The sequence below is a fragment of the Melanerpes formicivorus genome, unplaced genomic scaffold (genome assembly GCF_026170545.1).
Source record: "Melanerpes formicivorus ecotype bairdi unplaced genomic scaffold, bMelFor1.0.p_v2 SCAF_20, whole genome shotgun sequence".
NCBI classification, from domain to species: domain Eukaryota; kingdom Metazoa; phylum Chordata; class Aves; order Piciformes; family Picidae; genus Melanerpes; species Melanerpes formicivorus.
The window spans coordinates 8576470-8601447 of NW_027142372.1; the positions used below are offsets into that span (position 1 = coordinate 8576470).

The 24978-nt window shown below is 48.1% G+C and overlaps 1 protein-coding gene across 1 annotated transcript in view; it reads right to left on the minus strand.

Annotated features, from left to right (window-relative positions):
- The window catches only part of ZFHX3 (zinc finger homeobox 3), a 108519-nt gene extending 83796 nt beyond the window's left edge, over window positions 1-24723 (minus strand). Inside the window, 3 exon segments of the mRNA XM_068150686.1 lie at window positions 17995-18491; window positions 21979-24349; window positions 24351-24723. Coding sequence (XP_068006787.1) covers window positions 17995-18491; window positions 21979-24349; window positions 24351-24677 — 3195 coding nt within the window. The 5' untranslated portion in view covers window positions 24678-24723.
- Window positions 24724-24978: the final 255 nt, after the last annotated feature.

Sequence of the window (24978 nt, forward strand, 5' to 3'; positions counted from 1 at the left end):
GAGCTGAGCTTCACACAGCAGCTTCTGCAGAGCAGAACAGTGCTTTGGTGATGGTGGGGTTCCTCTCACAAGTCAACCAAAGCCTGAACTGATGACATTTTGCTCCTCATGAAAATGTCTGGGTTTGTCAGTTTGTATTTCCAGGGCTGTTGTCATCCCTGGAGAAACACAACAGAAGAGCTGCACTTTGTTTTTAAAAGCAAAGTGCTATATGGGCAGCAACAGGATGAAGCTGTAAACACAGCAAGTTTTGTTTGCCACGACTCAGCAACATCACTGAGGAGAAGGTCAGGTCTTCCAGCCTGCTCCTTTCTCTGTGCTGGGGACAGACAAGAGGCAGGGAGCCTTGTGTTTCCCAGGATTAGGGAAAAGAAACTGGAAAAGAACAGCTGAACATGAAGACAAGAGAGTAACCAAAGGCAGGCTCAAGAATCCCACTAGCCAGTTGTTTTCCTTTTTTTAATGTACTTTGTATGAGTACTTGAATAAGTTCAGTATGAGCTGTTAAGCTGTGAACAGGCAGGTGAACCAGAGCAGCCTATGAATATGGAAAAAATCACTGGGTAAAAGGCAAATTATCTAATAAAAAGGGCTGGGGGGAACCTGAAAAGACAGCAGGATAAAAATCTGTTGTCCATATTGTAATTATGTGGCTGCTGAGTGATTGAAAAAGGCTTTCCCAACGCAGAACAAGATGAGGACTACCCGTACAGGTGATGCATTATTTCCTCCAGCAGCAGCAGCAGGAACGATCCATATGTTATGCTGTGAGGGATCTCCAAGGAGGCTCTGCCTGTTCGAAGGCACAGCACGTACCTCTGGTGATGTTAATGCTGGCCCAGACTAAAATCAACTGTCCCAGCCTCTCTATGTGTGAAGCCTACTTGAATTACTAATGGTATTTTACTCCCCATATTACATCTTCTGAGAACAAACCCACCATTCTCCACTGGAAAAGCCCGAGGAGCTTTTTGCACCAGGGTGCTCCTCACCATGGCCCATGAGGCACCCACCTGGGGAGTGGCACAAGGAAACTCTGCTATGAGGAAAGTGGATCCTGTAACAGTGGGGGCAGCCACCTCTTGGCACACAAAACAGACAAGGGGCTGGACTTTCCCCCCAGCAAGCCCTCCCAGCCTTCTGATGCTCTAGCTTGGCTTCAGGTGCCCCAGCAGCTAGAACCTAAGCAGCAGTGAGAGGAATGCTGTGGAAGCGAGGAGCTTCAGGTGTTGCAGGACCAGGCAGGACAGGAGGTAGTGGGAGCACCACTGCCCCCAGGCAGCCCTCCCTGGGACACGCGCGCAGCCAGGGACCGTTGTAATAACGCTCCATAAAGCCAGGCGGGAAATGGAAGCTGCCGCAGCAAGCCGCAGCGAGTTCATGTTATTTAATAAAATACTACAGACACAGATTAACTTCCCTCGCCCAGCAGTTAATGTTTCATCTATCTCTGGAGAAGGTACAAGCGTGATGATAGACTGAAGATTTCCTTGTTTTCATATCGCTCCTTTATAACTTCCTACAGCAATGTACCACACTGAATCCCACCAGATAACCGTACAATAACAACAACAATACACCAGACAATTTTTTAATCCTCTCCATAAATCGAAGGATATCAATATCGAAGAGACAGATGACACAACCTCCCCTCACAGGAGCCAACAAGGATGCATTTAGGAACAACAGATCATCTTTCGTCCACGGTCCTCACAGAGAAACGGCTTCCACTTTCTCCAGTCAACTAGAGGACTCCGTTCTCCTGCTTCACCGCAGTATTCCTGCCACACAGAAACCCCCCAGACACAAAGCCCTTGCACAACTCCACCTGTGGTGGTGTATGGTGGCACACCCTCAGCAGGCAGGGCATCAAGATCACCACCAACCTCTACTCCCTTCACCAGCATCCCACCTCTTTTTCTAATGCCCCTGATCAAGCTGGCCTTACAGGGTCAGCCCAGGTCACAGACAAGTCCTGGACAAAGATAAGGTACCATCTTCCCTCTGGGAGTGCTACAACAAAAAAGAAGCAGGACAACAGCAGTGGTGGTGTAGCTGTGACAGTCTGAAAAAGTGGGTGACAAAAGGATTTTCAGGAGCAGGTGACATGGGAGATGGGATAACCAAAGGAATCCTTCACACACTATTCCCTGAAACTGGCAGAGCCAGACTTAAGTCAGCAAAGCTCTCCCAGAGGAGCAGCCCTTCTTCAGAGGTGCAGACTGCAGGGTTGGACACCAAGCTGTGCAGCCAAGATCACAACCTTTGATGCAGTTGTTGCGCATCAGTATGCCCAAACACAAGGACAGGAGCATGTCTGGTTTCAGCCAAGCACTGTGAAGGTAAGTTCATTAAGTGTCTCTGAAACACACAAACAGAACACAGAGCACCACAGAAATGCCCATGAGAAAATAAATAATTCTTCATTCAGTGAAAGCTTTGGATTGTATTAGACAAAGCCCGGGGCAATGTAATGAAAGAGGAAGATAAAAAGAAACAGAATAATTACTCATTCACAGAATGAGGCAAGAATCCTACTGGAAAAATACGTATGTAAATACTTATAATTAAAAAACATAATAATGCCTGCATACAAAAGGCTGAACTAAGGGAAGCTGAAGTTTGATATTCCTGTGTTTAAGGTGGTTGCGAGAGCTTCCATGAACTGGATGGACCCTAACATGTCTTAAGAATTGTGTGTATAAATTCAGGCAATTGCTCCTTACCCCACACCACTAAGAAATTTCTCTGTGAGGGAAGCCACCAAGTTCTTGGTGAGGAGAAGCCTTCCAACAACGTCTCCAAATTTAACTGAAACATCTCTTCAGTCCTTGAGCACGCAATTGTTCCTAGCACAAATTTGCAGGCCTGGTTCCACCAGAAAGGATAAGACAATGACCCATAGCAATTCACAGCAGCAGAACTCTCTGGCCCACATAATACATAAAGCACCTTCAAGGAGTTTGCAGACTATGAATGAATTGGGTCATCCACAACAGACTTGTGACTTGCAAGACTAGCAGGAATAGGGGCAGTGTTTTCCATAATCTCAACAAACAGTAATGGTAAATGCAACCCCCCGGTCCTGAGAGGCTGAATTAAAGAATTTCTGAGACAAGTGGGGAACAGGCAAGGCTTCCAAACTGCTGCAGCAGACTCAAACATGCTGGAAACTTGGGTGATTGAAATGAACAACACACTTGCACGTAGAGCCAAGCAAGCATTACAGTGAGATTTCAGTTCAATCCTTTTACCTCATCTATGGGAAACCAAACAACTAATACGATCATGCTTGGCAAACAGTCCAGGCTTCTTCCACTTTTAGGAAAAGCCAAAGCAAAATCCAGTGCTCACAACCTTAAGCTAAATAAAAGCTGACTTGAAATAGTACATCTGTTCTGAGCAAGCTCAGCAGTTAACACTTCAAACACAAGGATGCAGTAAGATATCCCTTACCTAGGACCTTCCAGTATCAGTTTTTGTAACTGAGAGCAGGAGTTTGAGACCTAATTCAAAGCACGTGGTAAGGTACCACAACTCTTTGGGTCAGGCTGTAATTTTCCCTCTGTTTTTTTCAAAACAACCACCCCAACACCACCACCTCTTTTTGCTCTCTAGCCTCTGGTTCATGTAGCACTGAGCATGACATGATGTGAAGAAGGTTTCAGTGCCTGCACTTGTCTAGATTCCTACTGAAGGTGCAGCTGGAGCTTCCCAAGTTCATATGGTGCTTTCTGTTGCTCCATCTGGAACCCTGATGGTCATGTTTATGTACGTTTCCCTCTGTGCATCCAAACCAGAATTCAATGCAGGATAATTCTGTACTGGGATATTATTGCAGCTATTCCCTCCAAAACAGCCTACAGAAATGGAAGACATGGAGCCTGCAGAAGCACACTGGGACCAACAGATTAAAACTTGAGGTAGGCTAGAATAGAATAAACCAGGTTGGAAGAGACCTTCGTGTCCAACCTATCATCCAACACCATCTAATCAACTAAACCACAGCACCAAGCACCCTATCAGGTCTCCTCCTAAACACCTCCAATGACAGTGACTCCACCACCTCCCCAGGCAGCCCGTTCCAATGGGCAATCACTCTCTCTATGAAGAATTTCTTCCTAACATCCAGTCTAAACCTCAGATGTTTGTCTCTGCTCTTTGGTGCTCCCTTTGTTCAAGTGCATCCATTTGCATGTGCCATGAACATGTACAGGAACTCCTGGGAAAAGCCAGGCATGGGATTTATTTGTTTTAGCAGCTCTGGATCTGTAATCCACAATACGAAGCCTGCAGAGACACACACAGGGTAAATGATGAACACTATGAAGGCAGCACTAACCAGCATTAAAAGGAATTACTGATTCCTGCAATTCAGAAATAAAATAGAAGAGGCAAAATCTTTTTTGGGGGGCAGTGTCCACTCATGGCAGGAAATGCAAGGAGATGACAGATTCTTAAACCCTAAGTGGCATTGTATGTGTAACTCCACAGACTCCAGTATCCCCAAGATCCTAATTTCTGTGACTGTGGGAGATTAACTTCCTTGCAAAGATCCTTGCTCAGGGTTAGCATGTCAAGAGAGGCTGTCTGTAAGACAGAGGCCATGACATGAAACCACCACCCACAGAAGGACTCCAAAATCTTCAAACATCTCCCATGCATGGTCAAAGCATGACCAAGAAACAGCTCTGGAACAGCCAGTTTTCTCCAAAGGACTTCCTCCAGGGCACATGCATCAGCATCTGCTCCATTTCTAGTAACACAGCCGGTGGTCAAGAGCCAAAACTAACCAAGACTACTGTCTTTTTTTTCAAGCCTCCTCCTATGGGCATCGACTATGGGCTCATCAGCAGGTACCACAGGCAGGTGCACTCTCCAACCATTCACAGAAGTACAAATACGGTCCTAACCTGACATAGCTGTGAGCAATTCCACCAGAGTCCCAAATTAGGACACCCTGGGCCGTTTGCTGGAGAGGATGAGAGTCATAGCTGAAGGAAGGCATTACTCATTGCATTTCTTCACGCCTCTGCTTACCCTCCCCAAGGATCCTCCTTTCCCTGGCACACATGGTGATGACCCTTTTGGAGAAGAAATTGTCCAACCTAATGTCCAATCTAAACCTTCCCTAACTCTCAAAAAGTTTTGGGCATGACTACGCAGCTCCTCCCCTGTTGACACACTAATGATCAAGGAGTGGATCTGCACCCTGACAGTGACTGCTGGCACAAATCCAGTCTAGTGCCAAGCCTTTACAGGGCACCAACACTACCCTGGTTCCCGCAGCTGGCTCAGAAACACCAGCAACAGGAAGCAGCCACACATGGAGGGTCCCTATTCTGAGGGGGGCAGCAGCCCAGCTGGTGGTCTCTGAGCTGCCCGAACGCGTGGTGCTCCCCCGCAGCCGTCGCTGCACGTGCTGGAGCCCAGCGGAGCCTGAGACACCGTGCCAGGCACACTCGCTGCCGAGAGACGAGCGAGCGCCGTGCTCCCTCCCCACCAAAAACCCTGAGGCCTCCTGCGTGTACGCTAACCACAACCCTTTGAGAGGCTCGTGTATTTACAAACTGAGGCATGTTGAAATCAAAGGGGATACCATATGACATAATTCACATTAAAATGTCAACAGGCTGACAATTTATAGAGTCAATCCACCAAAGGTGGGGAGAACTAAGACGCGGTAATTGTTTAATTCCCGCTTAAACCAACAGCAGCTTTACCTTCAAACACAATACGATGTGCAGGGCCTTTCAGGCGTGCTGTCAGCCAAGTGATGCCAGCCCATGGCACCTGGCCAGGAATTAGATAACAGCGTTAACTTTATTTATAGGCTCTTCTCACCAGCAGCCAGCCAGGCTGCAGCTGGGAAGGCAGGATGCTGCTGGGAAAAACACAGCTCCAACCGACCCCATGGCAAATATTTGCCATCAGCACAAGGACAACCTGTTTTTCAGGAAGGTAGAGTCAAATCCCTCTCATTAGGGCACTCGACATGCAGCCCTGAGCCTTGGCAGCAAGGGTCCCATTACTGCACCTCACGGCACACCCTCCCGTGGAAGGAGACAATGCTGGATTGATGCTCTAAGGGCATCAGCTAATGAAGTAGCTTGCACCATGACTGGCACTAAGTGGCCCTGACCCTGACTGGGACCTGCAAACACCACCGTGAAACAGTGGAGGAACAAAGTGCCCCAGCCATAAATTACTTCAGGGCACATGTGAACTTTTTACCTGAGGTGGAAGGCAGCAGCTTTGCCCATATCAAATACACAGTGTTTGGTGAGACACAACACCGGCCACCTCAGCCTGCTGACAGCCCTTCTCACAGAAGGCTGCTAGCGACATGTCTCATAGCCTGTAATAATGCATATGGAAGGCATGAGAGAGAACTGTGCACCACTGGGAAAAATTTTACCTGGATAAACCACAGCCAATAAATTTTCTATAACTGCCAGCTAATGCTGTCCCTTGGAGAGCGATGGGAAGGGACCGCACGGGCTCCAGAGTCCTCTGCACAGACTTGCTGTCTGTACATAAACAGTAACACCTCATTCTCTCTTCTACCTCATTAACTGAAACACATTAAAACAAGTGTGCACTGGGAGCAGAAAATGAGACTGTTAAACCAAGCTGATATAATCCTCATCAGCTGTGGGAAATGAGAACACATCCATTACACTGAATCAAGCGCACCAACTGTGATCTACCGATAATGTGGAGACCCCAAGAAAGACACTTCCCCTTCAGCTGCATCTCTGCTGCTTCCCACACACCAGGCAGCTCAATTCACAGTCTTCAGAACTGACTTTTGTGTTATACCCAGAGCACTGGGCTTGTTCTCCCCATTCCAGCAGCCATCTTCTGAGCACAGTGCTGCGGGCCCTGGTCTGGCTCTGCAGACAATGCAAGTCTCCTACACTCAGAAGGTATCTGCTCAGTAAGGAGCAGGGAATCCCCTGACTCTGCTAGTATGAAAGTGGAATAAAAGACCGAGCCAGAAGAACACACACCCAGGAAATGAGATGTTTCAGAATCACAATCTCAAACTGGGGCAGTGTTTGACCACAGGAGAGTTTACCTCAAGTGATGGACACACTGCTACAGCATTTGCTTCTTGCCTTAGTGTTGACAGCCTGCAGACACCACAAAGGAGAGAAAATACCATAGCACCTACGTATAAAACCACCAGTGCTGCCACCACAGTATCATTACAGGTGTCCCCTAATCCCACAGGCTGGAGGTCAAACGAAGGAGTTTCAATCAGGGGACTCTCAGCAAAGATGAGAAGAGCTGCCATGAAGTGACCACTGGACTTCAGCAGCAGGGGACCAGCTCTGCAAAGGATAAGGAACTGCTCCTTCCTCTTAAGGGACAGCCAGGACAGGTCCCTGCCCTTAAAACAAAGAGTTACTCAGGATGTTGGAGAAATGCTTGTGTTTTTCTCACTCCAGGGAGCCAGTGTAAGGGAACCCCGCAGATGGCCAGGAGGTGCTGGCTGTGTAACCAGGCAGACCACGTGCATGTCAGACAGACACATGGCTCCAGGCTCTCCACCAGCCTTGGGTCTGAGCTGGTGCCCCACTGGAGCAGCTCAGCATTCCAGACTCCTCCTCAGGCCAAGCTGCACTCCTGGTGCAGTGGGACCCGGTCTCCTCTGATTCGCCTCTGCGCTCAGAGCAGGAATGTAAACAACCTCTTCACCACTCGCATCTGCAAATTCAGAGCTTTCAAACCCAACACAGCTATCAAGCAGCATTTCTCTCCCAGCACACTCTGTTTGGAGCTCAGTCTGGACTGAGCTCGCTGAGATTCATTCCTCAGTACTAACCTCAGGGAGCAAACAGGACACACCAGGTGCTGAACCAGCAGCTTCCAGCAGTCTGTGCAGGCATTTTGAACCGGGTCCATGAAGTCTGTTTAACCAGCATGATGTGTGCAACAGAATTGCAAAGAAACAGACATTTAAAGTGACATCTGTTGGATTAATTAGCTGTGTAATTAGCCTCCCCTCTGTGGAGATAGGCTTTGTTACTGCTGCCTGAAACTTCCCCAGGTGATTTTCTTTGTAACCGTTGTTCTCCAAGCATGAGACAGCGAGGAGTGGGTGGGACAGGGCTGTGATGCCCTCTCTGAAAGAGAGGCAGGAATGAAGCCATGAGGCAGCTGAAAGGAAATAAATAGCAGCAGCTCAGAAGGACCCTGACCGCCACAGAAAACCCTGACTGTCAACTCGACATGGTGGAATCCAAACAGCACATGCATCAAACCTTCTGATTCTGTACTGTGGGCATGTCTGCACAAGTGGTGAAAGAAAAGGGACACAACTCAAGGGTTTTACGTTCTCCTCAACCAGACCAGAGCATCCTAGCCTCTACCTCCCACTTGAGCTCCCCTCCTACTTTCCCACCCCTCCCAGCTCTGAGGTGACAATGAGAGTCACCATGAACTCAAACAGCCCTGCAACAAGGCAGTGACGGCATTTCCACCCCAGCTGCTACAGCCCTAGCTTGGGCAGGAAAATTCCACACTAACACTTAAAACAAAGAGGAATCCTGAGATGAATTCCACAGCACCAGGGATTCACTGGTCAAATGCAGGTACCCTCTTAGAAAAACCACCTCCCTGCTTTAACTGCAGAACAAGAGAGAGGAGGAGGAAATCCAGGCATTCTTTTCTGGTATCAGGAAAAGCAGGGAAACAATGGAGCTGTATGGCAACTCCAAACCAAACTGGTCCCTAAACAAGAACTGGTACTGTGAGTTGACTCCGGCAGCTTTTCCATATTATGCCCCAACATCCAGAATGAATTCCTTACAGCTCACATCAACACACAGGGTTCAAAATACAGTTGTGGGAAGGCACTTTTGGACAACAACGATACAGCACTACAAAAAAATCAACTCTACTCTGCATGGATATGCCTAGTCCCCACCAGAGGCCCAGGAGCTGGGTCTGCTCCTCCCAATACATCACAGCATGCTGCTTTGCTGTGCCCTGGAAGAGGGACCCGCAGACTCCTGAAAGCAGTAAAGGAGCAAAGTGGTATTGCTATATTTTAAATAAATATTCACCTATATCCTCAAATGCTGGGGCTACATCCCTGGGTACCATCAACAAAGCAGCCCAGCAGGCCCACAATTCCCTGTGCCAGCTCCAGTGGTTCAGGCAACGGTGCCCATGTGCCTGGTGCCCGTGGCCGTGTGCTCCAGCCGTGTCACGGCACGGCACAGCATGGTACACTTGCAGTGTGCCCCGCAGCTCTGCCGTGTGGGTGGCACTTTGGCAGAGAAGCAACGTAACCCAGAGACAAGTATCTTCAAACAGCTGCAGTAAGGTTTACCAGAGCTTGTCCAACGATACCCAAAGGCACAACTTCTAGAGAACCTGTTGCACAAGAGTAACTCATTGCCTAATCTGAATTGCAGAACTTGACTGCACACATTACTGCACGAGGCCAGAATTTTTAGGACTGGCAAGGAGGACCAAAAGAACATTATTGTATTAAGTTATGTATTATGCATACATTATTTATTGTAATTTAATGAACTTCCTTGGAGCTAGTACTAAGCATAGAACCTTCCATGCTGCTTCCACAGTAATTTTTAGAACTTTAAGTGTGACAAAGTTTTATTCAGAAGTAGCTCAGTTGTCCAGGAGAGGAGATGACAAAGCACCTTGGAGCCTGGCTGCACTGACATAGTCCAGCAGAAATCAGCAGTTCATGCCATGTCACATGGAGCACGTTGGGGAAGGTACCTTATGGCTTCCATCCCAGCTTGCAAATAAACCCTCTGCTAGAGATGGATGTTAATGAATGGGCATCCATTATTTAATAAGCTCGTCGTCAAAGAGCCTGCAGCTGCACTGCTGTTACCTGGCCAGGACATTACCCACCCTGCTGAAAGCCTGACCCCACCCCAGCCAGGAAAAGGAGTTAAGAACATTTCCGAGGTCTTCCAGGCATACTGCCCAAAGAGGAACATGACTGCCCAGACGGCAGCACAGGACCATCTGGCAGGGAACCACCGGAGCACAAATCCCAGCAGGCCCTGGCAAGCTGGGCTTACAAACCCTGTGCCGCAACTCCACTCACCAACTTCAGCCTCCTGCAAAACTGTCCCCCCATCTCCTCACCACGCTTGTTCCAGCACTCTCACACTCCAGCTTGTTTCAGTCCTACTCACTTGTCTTCAACTACAGGTGCTAGGTGTCTGCAGGAACATTGGGTGTTCGTCAGGGTAAGGACTCAACAAACAGTCCTGCTTCCTGTCCTGGACAAACCTCACTTCAGCTTTCCTGACTGGAGCTCCCCACCATGGTGCTAAATCGGCAGACAGGAGAGAGTGGACACACACACTCTGTGCCAGCCTATGCTCAGTGACTGAGCACCCAAATCCAGGCTGGCATCTCCAACTTATTCACCTTTCACACACTCTTCTGTGAAAGCAGCAACCTCCCAGGCTAGTAGAGGAGGGAGAGCAGGTCCCCAAAAACTTACACCACCACAGCAAAGTCTGCTAGAACTTCTGGCAATGGCTTCACATCTAAGCAATGACCATAACCACCTTGTCCTCACCCTGGAAGTCTGTAGAAGCAACATCATCTGAACTGCAAAAAAATCCCAGCTTTGAAAATTAAACCTTCATCCATGTATCCCAAAATCACTGGGATTAAACAAACCAACCAACCAACCCAACCCCAACAAAATACTCAAAGGATAAAAACACCAAAACCAAACCAACCAATCAAAAAAGAACAATAAACAGAGATGAAAATGGCATTGTGCATTGGCAAAGGTCTTACAAGATTCACATTGACACTTCCTCAAAATTATGACATCTGCTTGTGAGAGAGCTGCTGAGGTCCAGGATAGCTCTGCAAGACCTTCCTCAGTCCCCAGCACTCAGCATCTTCCCCAAAACCCACCCATCCTAGTGAACTACAAGAAGCCAAAACCCTAAGCAGCTGTGGGCAGGTCTTCACAGCTGACTGCAACAGAAGCTGTGAAAAAGCATCAGTTTATGCAGATTAGGGTAGAAACCTGTCAAGGTGTTTTTCTGCTGTTTGGATTTTTTTCTCCTCAGGTTCTGTTTGTTTGGTTTTTTGAAGTCATTTCCACCAATATTTTGAATTCTCAATCCTGTTTGCCAAAGCCTTTAGCTCTGTTTTGGCTAACTCTGAGATCCTGCCGTGTGATCACTTTCCCTGTTCCAGTTGCAGTCTCCCTCATTTGTTATTCAAGTTGCTTTTACAGGGTGGTTTCTCCACTAAGCTATTGGTTGCACATGGCTCAGTACTTACTGGAAAACTGTTGAAAGAAAAAAAATCTAAGTGACTGAAGTCCATAAATAAAACATAGAGCAGACAGTGCTGCGTGTTCTCAACAGTTCTGATTTCAGCCCCTTCAAAAAGCAGTACAGAGAAGTGTAAATTCTGTGATCCTGTAATGTATTTGATTATTGAATACCTAAAAGAAGGTAAAATCCTCCTTTAATGCCAGGGTGATGTGATGGAGCAATCTGTCACTCAGAGAAACATGTAGTCCCAAGAGGGAGGTTTCTGAAAGGGTTAAACAGACAGTGAGGGGTTTTTAATTAAAATCCTTGGCAACCCCAACAGAACATGAAAGTAGAATCAGATCACAGGGGCTCGTTCCACCCAGAACTGCCTGCACTGTGAAAACCAGTTTTGTGTAGAAGCAAAATACTGCTTGTTTGTCTCTAAGTCTAGAAGCTTGCAGGTGCTGCTGGGGCAGTGGACCCCTGTCTGGGAAGCTGAGCCAAGAGCTGAGGTTGCCAGACACAGGATCTAGCTCCAGAACTCCTCTTGACTCCACTCATGATGTGTGCAGACCAGAGCATAGCTCACAAAGTTTCTCCAGCTGCAGGTTCAGCAAGGCTCAAAGTTCATTCCAGATTTAAGCACACTCTAGTCCTCAGAATGGCTTCAGCTCATAAGCTCATCTTTCATCACGAGTTTAACCAAGCCTGGAGGATGGCAGATGTGAATTAAAGGTTTTGGAGACCAGCTTTAAAACAACTTTGTGGGAAGACTCAAATGGGTATTTCACTTGTGAAGCTGCTCTTGGAATTTTAACTTAAGACCTTGTAGGAAATCAGCTAAAAGTCCCTTATAGTCTGTAATTTAAACAGGCTTCTGGCACAATTTGTGTTCCTCACCAGTGTAACTCAGAGCTCTGTTGCTGCATCTGTAGTTCAAAAGATAAACTTGCAAAAATAAATCCAAAACACACAGAAGGCAAGCAGTGAGTAAATCAAAGGTTAACACAGCTGTAAATCCTCTGTAAGAAGCACGACAGACTCTTTGTGGGCAACTTTACCCTGAGAACCTTAAAAGGCAGAGATTGAAGGAAGTTTTTGATAAAAATCAAACCCAAACATGTTTCCTTTTGCCTCTGTTAAATCATTTGGGTATTTCAAAGCTGAATCACAGCAGCTACTCACAGCTCTGGCAGTGCCAAGCTAAGCTCTGCCACAGCCCTGCTGGGTCCAGAGCTGGAGCTGGGCTGGTCCAAGACTGATGGCAGAGCCACCACTTGCTGGCAAGGGCCAGGGCAGAGCTTTCTGCTGTGTCCTGTGTGACAGGAGACAGAACTCTGCGGCTGCAAAAGGATGGACTACACAGTGTTCTCCAAACTCCTTGTAGGCTGATAAAGACTAACTGAGGAGGAAAAATCCAAAAGCTTTCCACTTTAGTCTCTTCTATCTTGGAGCAAAAAGCCAAGAGCTCTTTTGCTTCTCATTGATGCCACTGATTGTCTGATCCTTTTAAAGCTTGAAAATCAAAGATATTTCTTTCAAACCCTGTACCTGACAAAATGCAGGGCTTTCCTACACTGATTTCTCATCCTTCACCTAGCTGTGCTTCACAGACCTCTTACCCCAGAGCTATTTGTGAAGCTTCTTGGCAAAGGCTCTGGGAAAGCCACTGCCTGTATGCACCAGCACAGCCCTGCCTGGAGCCTACCTGGACTCCAGATACTGAGCCCTGCTGGGAGAACCTTCTCCAAAAGCTTGCTTTTTACCCCCTTCTAACACATATCCCTACTAAGACTCTTACTAAAGTTTCTCTCTATTTGATGACTTAATACTTTGTGGTTTCTTGCACACATCCCTTCCAGGAGCCTGCCATTTCATGTGCAGGTTCCAACAGAACTCTTCAGTGAACAGTCCTGGTAATCCCAGTTCTTCTTCTTCCTCCATCTGAGGCCACTGATTGGATTTATCCAATCTAAAGAGGCTTCTTTGAGTTCTCTGAATGTGACAAGCATTCACTCCTCCTTCCCCTCCTCATACTGTGGTCCTTCTTCCCTCCTCCCTCCTTTTTAATACCTCTCCTTGAAATACTTTCCAATTTAATCATGTTGGACTTGCTGTGGACTTTGGCAGGGTTTCCCCACTGCTCTATTTTCAACTTTTTCTCATGGGTAGTATGCATTTAACAGGAGCACCTAATGTGGTTTTACGTAGATCCTCTGTCACCTTCACGTATCACACCCTTTTAATTGCTTTAACAGTAGCTCACTCATTTTCATGCAGTTTTAACTTCAAAGCTAGATAGCATTTTGGTAAATGCTCTTTGGCCTGTTTCTATTACAGAAGGATATTGCTTGACTGTGCAATTATCATTCAGTAACATCATGTACAACATTCCATGCATCATCTAGGATTAAAACCTTTTCAAGATTTTCCAACAAGTTTCTTCAAGTTGAGCCCCTAGAAGCGCCGTCACTGTACCACAGTGTGCCGTGACGCTTCACCCCATCCGCCGAGTGGTCACTAAAGAGTCTCCTCTTGTAGGCTGGTGAGTTTCCCCCAATACATCACAGCCACCATCCTTGTATCTCTTCTTAACTGAGTGATGTAAATCACTGATGGGGACTTTATGGTGTTATACTGGTGCCAAGTTAACAGCCACTGTCACCCCAACTCCTCTGTCACTCCTGCCTATTCTGCACTCTCACACTGCAGTGTCCTTGTGGTTATCTTCCTTTCCACCAGCTTTCACTATCTTCATTTAAGACCATTGGCCCCACCACAGTTCTTCAATTCACATCACACAGAACACAGGCTTTTGGTATTGTGTGGAACGACACAGCCTGGATCCCAGGTCCCATCACAGGTCAGCAACTCCCTGCACCTCCTCCAGCTCACCCTCTGGTCCCAGGAGCTGACCACACTCCTGGTGCACCTGTGGGAGAGGCAGACGGGATTCAAAGAGCACACACCACTCTGCAGGGGAACTGGGACCTCCCACCACCTTCTGCTCAGTTTGCAGCTGCACCTCTTGTTTTCCTTTTCACAGGCCATCTTCATTTATTTCCAGGTCAGCACAGATCCACAAGGTTTCATCACCACTAGTGTCTTGTATTCTGATATTAAGGAATTGTTTTCCTGCATGCTCTTCAGCTCCTTGTTAACAAAGAACCTCTATGCAAGGCATCACGTAACCAAAACCCTCTCCCTTCAGACTCCTTATTCCCTAAAAAAGTTAACTCAGCACTTGGAAAGACTGAAGAGGAAGACACTGAATGAACTCATTGAACGCACTCACTTGGCAGTCTGGCCAGAAATGTGTTTCTTCAGTAGTTCTTTGTTTAAACTTCCTCTGAGTTGTAGGTTTTGAACTAGAGATTTTCAGGAAGTTGTAGGAAACGTCCAAACTTGGCTCTTGCTCGAGCAGATTAATTCCTTCTGGAAATTCCACCTGTGCAATATATGCTGGGAATTCATGCCCGACCTCTTCCAGATGTGCAGAATACTGCTCTGCTTCAAGTCTCATCTAGTCCTCTGTGGTCAGGAGGAGACAAGACTTAGCTTCTGTTACAGTGAGCCTGCACTTGTCAAAGACAAGTTTCTGACTCTCTGCTTACACCCACAAGTGTAACTCAACCCTGGTCTAACTGTATTCACCAGGCTGTCCTAGATGAAGGGACTTCAAAGTCATCATCTGCCTTGATCCAGTATATCAACCTCAGCAATTTAAGCACACACATTTACAATGGGGCTCTTGTATCCCCAGGTGGTTTCTCAGAAAATAGAAACCACTATCCATGCTGAGGAGATAGGTGGTCATGCTGGGAGATGCAAGTGCCACATTCCCCCAGCAAGTACAAGATAGGCAGGATCTCCAGTTTAGTTGCAGGGTTTCTAGGGGACAACAGAGATTCAGGGAGAAGATAAAAATAACAGAAAGATTACCAGACCCAGTTTCTTGTCATAAGCAAGGACCCCACTGTAGCCTCCCTGACCCCTCAAGCACTGACATAGGAAGAGGTCTGATGAAGCTATTGCAATGTGCAGGACAAAGATGGCAGCAGAAGACCAGACCTTCTCCTCCGGCACTGGAAACATTGCAGGAGACTAAAAGGTTGACCAGACTACAGGCTAGCAGTGTCTCTGCAGCACATTTTTTTGGCAGCAAGCAGCACTAACAGAAGTGGCTCTTGGGCAATGCAAGCAGCCAATAAGATGTGATTTAAGAGAAAAATGGCAGAAAAAGCAGAATAAGGAGGATTGTGTGTGATAAGCCCAGAATGTGCTCTCACCCAGCAGCATCTGGAGAGGATTTTCTCCAGCAGGCAGGGAAGAACTCGATTACATCCAGTTAACTGTGCTCTAAACTGATTATGCATGTGCCAGGCTAATGGATTACATTAGCAAGAGGAAAAATAACATCCAATCAATCTCAATTTACTGCAGACCACACCACGGCCTAAGAGAGGAGAAACCATTCCGTGAACTACCCCCACTCCTGCTGCATCTTTCCAGCTATCAAAGAGACATGACATTACAACCCCTCCATGACTGGAGGAACTGTGCTGAAGCTTGCTTGATCCATGGACAGATTTCTCCATGGAGTGAAACACTGTGCTGGAGCAAGTTGCCATGAATCCAGTCATCTGCTGTGCGCTGCTACAGGCTTTACAGGAACACTGGAAAGCTAATGTATGGACCACCCAACAGACTGCATGGCTCTGAAATGTCTTGTGCTCTGTCGGGGGTTTCACTGCTTTTGTGTCAGAAGTGATGCGGGGCTGTAAGAGCTCTGAGAGCTACCCAGGCTGCTCTTATGAACCTGAAACCTGACAACTCCTCTTGCCTGTCTGAGGAAAGCATTTCAGGAATCTTTATGACAAGTACCTACACTGCCCCTCCATCTGACTTTGGTGGGGCTTTTTTCTTTCTGGCTTTTTTTTTTAACTCAGAGGAAAAGAATTCTAGTGCCCTGACTGCTTCTTCCCCAGCAGAAACCACTGTAGATGAAGGCTCTAGATAAAGAATATTTAAACTTTTGCAATGTTTATTTAAGGAAACAACATTATGTGCTAAAACTCATAATAGAGCTTTCAAGCAACTCCTGTACCCAAACTGCATTCCACAGAGGAGATTCAGTTCCTCAGATGGCTTTTAAAAGTCTCCCTGGGACTTTTCTTGCCTCATTTCCAAGCTGATGTTACTCCCTCAGGTCTCCTGCACCTTTCAGAGCAGGGATGTACATGTAGACTTGACCATTCTCAGTCAGGCTCTGCTGAGTTGTTCTGGATCTCTGATGATGACGGTGCCAGCAGTGTTAGCCTCAATAGCAAGCTCAACAGGAATGTATTCCTCCTTTGAGCAGTTCCCTATCAACTCCAGGCAAGTCTAACAATCATAGTTCAAGGCAAACCTTGTACTGTGCTCTTGGCTGTCCCTTCCCTCTCCGAATTTGCTGACCTGCTCAATCCAACAGGAAAATCCAGGAGTTTTGAAACCTAGCCCATCTACACTGTGACATGGGGGGGTGGGCCAGCACTGTACAGTTCAGTGTCAGCATTCTCATTGCATAAAGAAAAATATTCAAAAGAATAATAAGAAGCACAAAATACAGTCTGTGTCTATATATACACCTATATACATTAAAAAAACCCTCACCATATTTAGAGGAAATCAGGAAGGAAAGAATGAGGAGAGAAAGAACACACAAAAAGCTGAAGGAACCAAGAAGACAATGAGGGGACAGCACGTGTGAATGGAAGGTATGCAGCTGCCTAGATTTATGGCCATTTGTACCTGATTGTTCATACTAAAGCCATTATGGGATGATTAGAGAAAAAGGTGAAGCTTTAAGTCCAGTGAAAATCAATAGAAACGTCTGGAGCAATTCTGCTGCACGAGTGAAAGGACTATTTACTGTATCCGGAGCTCCTCTTGGGTTACAGCCCACAGGGCTCGGGCCAGCAAGGGGAGGGGTTGAAAAACAAGTCAGGAAAGAGAAGATGGTTATCAAGATGACACAAAACGAGGAAAAAACCCAAAACAGTACAAGAAAACAAGGTGGCAGTCACAGGCGAAATAGTGCTGTGGATGAAAACCTGCAGTGCCTCCACATACAGTGTGCCCATGTGCATGGTCATCACACACACACGTACACAGGTTTCTCCTTCAGCCTTCTCTCTTTTCCAGCCTCAAGCAATGCTTTGCTTATGGATCCCAGCATTAATGTGTACACAACGTAAAAGCACAGAGCCAGCAGCCCTCTTCCTCTCTGCTCCACCCACCTAGCCTCAATGCTAGGATGAACACTGACAGCAAAAGACTTTGAGTGCTCACAAAGAACCGCATATAGGTTATCAAAACCTGCTGTAACAGACAGGAGCCACTGAACACATGGCAAATATCACCTCACACAATGTTTGCAACAGTGACTTTTGAATGTTTGTGCATGAGTATTATTTGTCTGCAGTGCTGTAAGACAAACAAACCCCCATGAAAGCACCTTGACGTGAACACCTACTGCCCTAAGACTAACAAACTGGCTGCTATCAGAAGCTAGGTTGAAGAGCAGTACCATGCTAGTCACACTGGGTCCCACTGGAGAAATCTGAGCAGCTTGTCTCCAAAGGATCACAATCCACTGAGGCTCAAAACACATTTTCCTTTGTTCCAGCACTTGATCAATGAAAGAAGATGAAGCAAAGCCAACCCTTACCTTATAGAGCTTCAGGCTGGCCTCATGCCTTGAGTTCACTGTGTGAAGACGCAGCTTCTCTAGGCTGTTGGTGTAGTAGTCGCAAGCATTGCACTTCAGATGTACCGGGTTCCCAATGGCCACACACTTCAGCCTCCACTCGTTGGCCTTGCCACCCTCCTTGATATGTGCTACCAGCTGGTATTTCTGCACGTGCTTGTCTGTCTTACAGTGGAGTTGGAAGTTTGCCTTGAGTTGTGTGTTGTAGCGGCACAGCTTGCACTGGTACGAGTCCCCCATCACTGCCTTCCACTCCTCTTCAGGGAGGCTACGCTCCACATTCATGTGGAGGCCTAGCATGTCCAAATTATCTGTAGTGAACTTGTTGCACACAGCACACTGGAAGAGCTTCAGTGATGGGTCGTTTGTTTGCGTGAAACTCTCACCCAAGTTCATTAGCTCCTCAGACACCAGCTGTCCACCACCTAACCGCATGTCCAGGGGGATCTCTCCACCCACTGCATGAAGGAAAAAGAGGAGAAAGAGGTCAGAAAAGCTGAGCTTGTTACTTGGCAGAGGAGATGCACAGAGCAGAACATCTGCTGCTCTCAGTGCAACCTTCGCACCCACCACACACAGCAAAAGCCAAGCACAGAGGTCCCTCCCCTACCTCTCTTCATTGACCATGAGTACTGTATCTGGAGATAAAAGCAATCACAGTTGGCATGTATGGCTGGGGAAAGACTCCAGCAGTCCTTGCTGTCCACATGTCGAAAGAGAAGAATCCAACCCCCTGCCCACCAAAGGTGGCCAGAAACATCCCACAAAGTTTCAGAGGACAAAGAACTCCTTGGGTACCACACCGAAAGCCTCCATGGCCATTTCAAGAACAGTGGAAGGCTTTATCCTGCTTTTTCCTTGTCTGCTTGGAGAAGCAGGAAATGTTACCTTACACAGTACCTGAGCCACATAAAAAGAGGTCAACAGTAACAAGTGCAAGTGATGGGAGTTAGTCAGGTCACTGCACTGATGTCAGAGTGGGCAATGGTGCAGAATGTGGCGGGGGGGGCGGAAATCAGAGAAGTGCCACTCCTGCACTATTGGATCTCCTCTGTTGTCCAAGACCTCAAAATGGTGGACAGTCTTCTAAACCCAGTGTTGACACATGCTGTGTATGTGCCCCAAAAAAGAAAAACACTATTAATCATAAGAGTGCAAAAGTATGTCAAGGAAAACCAGAAAGATGTTCACTGTCTTTAAGTGTCAATTCTGCTCTTCAAGAGGTAAGCTCTATGCGCTTAAAGAACGCAGCAAGCTCTTGTTTACATCCAAACACCCTGAAGATACGGACAGGGAGACTTTCTTTCCTCAATACCAACTTTTTATGCCAAAGCACAAAGACCAATCACCAGCCTCTTCTCAGGACCTTTGCTCCACCTTGTCCTCCTTTTCCATTTTGAAGACATTTATGGACTTCCTTCAGCTTTTTGGTATTTTACCTTGCTCTTACATCATAGCTCAGCTTAATCTTATTAAAGGAACCTTCCGGTCAACAGTAACTCAGTCAAAAGATTTTATTTCCTTAACTTGTAGTCTCCTGTATTTCAACTGGTTTGCTGAGAAACAGCCAACATTGAGAGGACACTCACAGGTCTGGCAGAACCATACTAACCTTTCTGAAAGTCTATGACCACAGCTGATGCAGGCCACAGCTTGGGGTAGTGCACATGCTGTCTTTCTGCAGAAATGCAACACCACACATTCATTACAGTCCTTGAGGGGGCTAGCTACAGCTTACAAGACAACCTGAATGCTGACACTGAGGAACAGCACCTCACATTCATCAAGCACATCTCACGCTCACACACAGAGGAACTGGCTGGAGAGGGAAAGTTCCACCTGCGTGCACTGCCATGAACCTGTCTTTCCATCAGAGCAGTGAATATTCTCCTTTCTTGATTCATGTGATCCCTCCCTGCCATGGGGGAATTATGCCCTCTGCACAGCTACTCCTGCATACCTGCTCACTAAGCATCGAAAGAGCAGGGAACCCACCTCTTGCCTTCCATGGTTCATTTCTCCTAATCATAGTGATTTTTCTAAGCATCCCTTTTAGGCTATATTCTGAAATCTCCTCTTTAAATCAGTCTCTCCTGAACACATCATGCAATAAAGCCCCTCAAAGCAGATTTTAAAACAATTATTAATATTCTACTCAAATTCAGTTTCAGACTGAAGTGTAAAAATGGGAAAAATCTGCTTCACTTCTAGCAAAGTTCTTTGTGTGCATACAGGAATCTAACAAGCTGAGCGTGTGTCAAGTGCTTATTGACATGGGAAGGGCTTCCCTCCATAATCCTTGGCTTGAGATTTGCAACCATCAAGTGCACAATTCACAAATCACTCTCCAGACAAGCTCAGATCCCTTCAAGACCTTGTAATGTGCTTTAGGAAGCTCCAGTTAAAATACTCCCAACTTCTCTCATGCTGAGTTGCCCTGTGCTTTGCAAGGGGGTGCTATGAGCTCCAAAAGGGTGTCTTCCACAGAACCCACCACAGATGACACTAACTTTGTACACTGGAAGGTATATTACAAATGTCTGTCTAGTATGTCTGTTGGCAGCTTGGAGTATACACTAAAGAAGATTGTGTCCTTGACCTCCCAAACATGCAAGCTGGGACACCACAGGGGAAAAAATAAAAAAAGAAAGATAATTAATTTATGGTCACTTGAGTTCTTCCATTTCCTTTCTCACTTCTTCTAGTATCATGTGTTGTTGTTCTCTCATATGACTTTCATGTCCTTCTGGACTAATAATGAGCTGTGCTATGAATAGCTGAAGGAAAGGAGAACATGCATGAGCCCAATGAACCAGTAATGGAACGCATCAGTAATAACAGCATCAATGGCTGGAGAAGGTTAGGGAGGGCAGAGTGCAGCACTGAGAAATCAGTTCAGAGGAGAGCAGGTGAAGGGGCTCGCTTCTTTTCAGGCATTTTCTTGAGGCAATGTGACAAATTCTCAGCAGCAGCAAACCAGGGCAGATGGCAGCAACTGCACTCAGTCTACCACGCCTGAAGCATGGGGGGTCTGTTCCATGCCAGCTCCTGTCCCAGGACGCAGCAAGTTTCAAACATGCTGGGCAGCCTGTGTGTGCTGCCATCCCCGGGTGATGTAATGCCACAGGGCAGGAAGCTAACGGGACCTGACCCTCTGAGCCTAAGTTTGAGGCTAAATTGTGTGGGGACCAGGTATGCACTTCCCTAGTGTAATGCACAGTGCCAACATGAATGTGGTGAAGGCTGCACAGGGAAAATGCACCTTGGCATGGCAGCATATTTTTAAGGATTCTTGTCATCTGATGAGAGAAATAATCTCTCTCTCTAACCATTTTCCTCTAGTTCAGCAATTCTCATCTGATCAAGCCTCCAATCTTGTATCTCTCACTGGATTTAGAATGGTTTCAGCTGTTTGTTCAGCAGAGTACTAGCCCTTCCACTCATGTCATCACAACTCTCAAAATTTGTCCCCTTCTTCCTCTCAGGTCAGCACAACACATAACAAACCAGTCCACCATCTGCCTCCTGAGAGTTTCAGCTGCTGATCAGACCCTCTCACAAAACCACCTGCCAGACTACTCACACACTTGACCAAATCAAGGATAATTCAGGATGGAACACTGTAGTAAGGAAGCTTTCCACAGTGAGTAATGTTTCTCAACAATAAGCTGTATCTACTATTATTAGCTTCCTACTAAAAGTCTTCCAAAATGTACCAGAAAAGTAACATTTTCCCAGGAAGACAAAAACTTGTCTGGGGAAATGCAGAGGGATCTCCACTGCATAGTCTCCATCTTCAACTACCACACAGACTCCTAACCACACTGCACCTATAAGACAAAGGGGGTCACAGAGATGTAATGGAGGGACATGGCACGAGGGTTCTGTGGCAATGCAAACACAATCCCTCCCTCACAGCCACTGTGGAAACCCCTCCAGCCTCACCTAGAGATGGAGCCATCGTCGCCATGGGATTGGTGGGATCGAGCTGGAATCCACTCATCATGAACTGTGCATCTGAGGAAGTGCTGTCCATCTTCAAGTTGGGAAGGTTCATGTTCTGTGCCAGGTAATACTGGTAGAGCTCAGCCTCAGCTGGGGACGGCAGGCTGCCAAGGCCCAAGTGCCGGTTGTGTTGGATTTGGGACATGTTTTGCTGGAGCAGCATCATATTGTGCATGTGCTTCTCACTGGTCATGTGAATACGAAGGTTTCTAGCTACGTTGGTCTCATAGTCGCACACCTCGCACCTCCACGTAGGTTTGGTTTTTGGTTTGGTGGGAGAGGGGGCCCCACAGGTGCTACCAATATTGGCTGCCGCGGCTGCTGCGGCTGCCGCGGCTGCTGCCGCTGCCCCAGCAGTGTGGCTGAAGACTTGCTCTCCCCCTCCGTTCTGCAGGTTTTGCATGTTGTTGAGATGCTTGTCGGACTGCATATGAATACTGAGGTTGCCTTTGGTAGTAGTGGAGTAGTTACAGACCTCGCAGCGGAAGGGCTTGTAACCACAGGTGTAGCTCTCACCCCGTGCCAGCCGCGGGTGTGGCTGTCCACTTTTGCAGTAGACGCAGGAGCCACCCGGCTCGGGATGTTTCTCCTTCATGTGCGCCTCAAGCGTCTGCTGGTACTTGTAGTGCCAATTGCACTTGGGACACTTGAGTGTCTTACATGAGTTGCGAGAATGCATCATAGTCATGTGGCCACCCAGCGACCGTGAGGACCCCAGGACCGTGTCACACTTTGGGCACTCCACGCCGCTCCCCGAGGGGCACTCCCCACCCCCAAGTTCACAGAGGGGTCCAGCATGCTGGTGATGGGAGATGTAGCTCCCGTCCTCGCCCTCTGTGCTCTCATTTGGTTCTGGTGCTGTGGCATTGTCTTTATTGGCACTTTCATCGATAAAGTCCAGCCTCCTGCTGCCCTCTGCCACACTGGCTCCACCACCCTCATTGTTAAAGCTTAAGTGATTCCTCCTGTTTGCACCATCAAAGACAAAGGAAGAAGCAGAATTAGAACTAGTAGAAGCTGTGCCCCGCGACAGGGTCTGGAGCACGTTAGGCATTAAGGGAGAGTTAGAAATGCTTTGGTTTGAGAGAGCAAGGTCCTTTTTGCTGCTGCTGCTGCCACCTGCCACAGCCCCAGTGTCCTCCTGGGGCCGGTCCTCCAGTTCATCCTCCAACTCGCTCGGAAACAGTCCTTTGCAACCCTCATCATCCTCTTCCTCTTCCTCCTCCTCCTCCTCTACATCCTCCTCCTCCTCCTCCTCCACATCCTCCTCCTCCTCTACCTCTTCAACTGGCTCTGCCTTTTCCGAGAGGCTGTCTTGATCGCCCCCCTCTTGCTTCTCCCCCTCTGCCACTCCAGGGTCCTTCCCCTCCGAGGATTTGGTGGGACTGGAAGCCAGTGGGCCCAGGGGGACTGAGGTAATGGGAGTCTTCAGAGCTGAGCTGGTCAGCCCACCCAGGTTAAGGAGCGCGCCAGGGGCAAGGACACCTGCTGCCGGCGGCTCTGTTCCACCGGCTGCCCCAGTCTGGAGGGCCTGCTCGCCTTCCATGCAAATACCACTGAATTTACCATAAAAACTGTGTCCAGGGCCTATGAGGTTAGCTGTGGAAACAAGAGGGTGCTGAAAGGTTTTGTTTTTTGGTTCCAGAAAGCTGACAAGGGGTTCCTTGTCTTTGCCTATCCCTTGGATGATAGCGGAGATGTTCTTATTGCTAAGAATTTTCCGCTCCTCCTCACTCAGAGTCATTCGGTGGTCGTGCACCGCGTGGGTCACGAACGAGCGGACATACCCAAAGGAGAGCTTGCACAAGAAACACATCAGGATGGGCTTCCTCTTGCCATAGAGCACAAAGCCATCAAATTTGGACAGGTCCACATTGTTGGGAACATCTTTGGATACGCAGGAGCTTTTGGCAGAACCGTCGCTGTTCAGGTAATCCTTGTTGCTTTTGTGTCGCACATCAAAGACGCGGAAGCTGTGCAGGACGGGGCTGATTCCCGCCAGGGCTGAGGTATTCGGGAAGGCCTGGTCTGAGCCCTCAAACCACTTCCCGAAGGATGAGGCTATGTGGAAGGTGTTGATGATCTGTGGGTAAACGGGAGCAGCAGTGGAGGGCTCTCCCTGCTTGGGCAGAGAGTTCGGGAGCAGCGAGGGGAGAGTCCCGCTGCTGCCAGCACCCCCGCTCTGCACCAGCTGGCTGAGGCTCTCCACGATGTAGGCTGAGCCATCCGGCTGGTAGACAATCTCACCAGCCAGGTTCTCCACGTCGCTCTCCTCCTCCCCGTCCTCGCTGCTCTCGCTCCCGCTCTCCCCCCCTCAGCGGTGGGGGCGGGTGGGCACCGGTACAGCAGTGCTCCATGTAGCTCTGCAGGCCGGCGAAGGAGGCGGCGCACTGGCCGCAGCTCACCTCCTTGCCAGCGGGCTCGGCGCTGGGGCCGGCCGCGGCGCTGCTCTCGGGGACACGCTCGGGGAAAGGGACCCTCAGGCTGTCCAGGGGGCCGCGGCTCTCCGCTGCGGGCTGCTCCATGCTGCCGGCCGTGTCGGGGAGGTGGGTACTGTTGAGATCAGTCCATTGCTGGTGCTGAGGGATGCCACACCCATTGTCCTTCCCAGGGATGACGGGCGAGTCACAGCCTTCCATGGCAGGGCCGGCACGGAGCGCTCATTGCACCCGGTACGGCTCGGACCTACAGTCAGGGAAAGAAGGAGAAAGGCAGGTGAGCCAGGGAACAGAGACAGTGCTTGTAAAGACCTCCCACCACAAAGGCTGCCAACCTTGCTCTTTGGGATCAAATGGAAGGCTGTGAGAGAGTTGGTGCCCTAAGACAGACTCTAAAACAGATGGCCTGGCCTTGCACAATGCACCACTGGGAACGAGCAATGGAAACACAATGGAAGTGGGAACACAATTGAAGGGACTTGGAAGGTGGTGAAAACCTCCC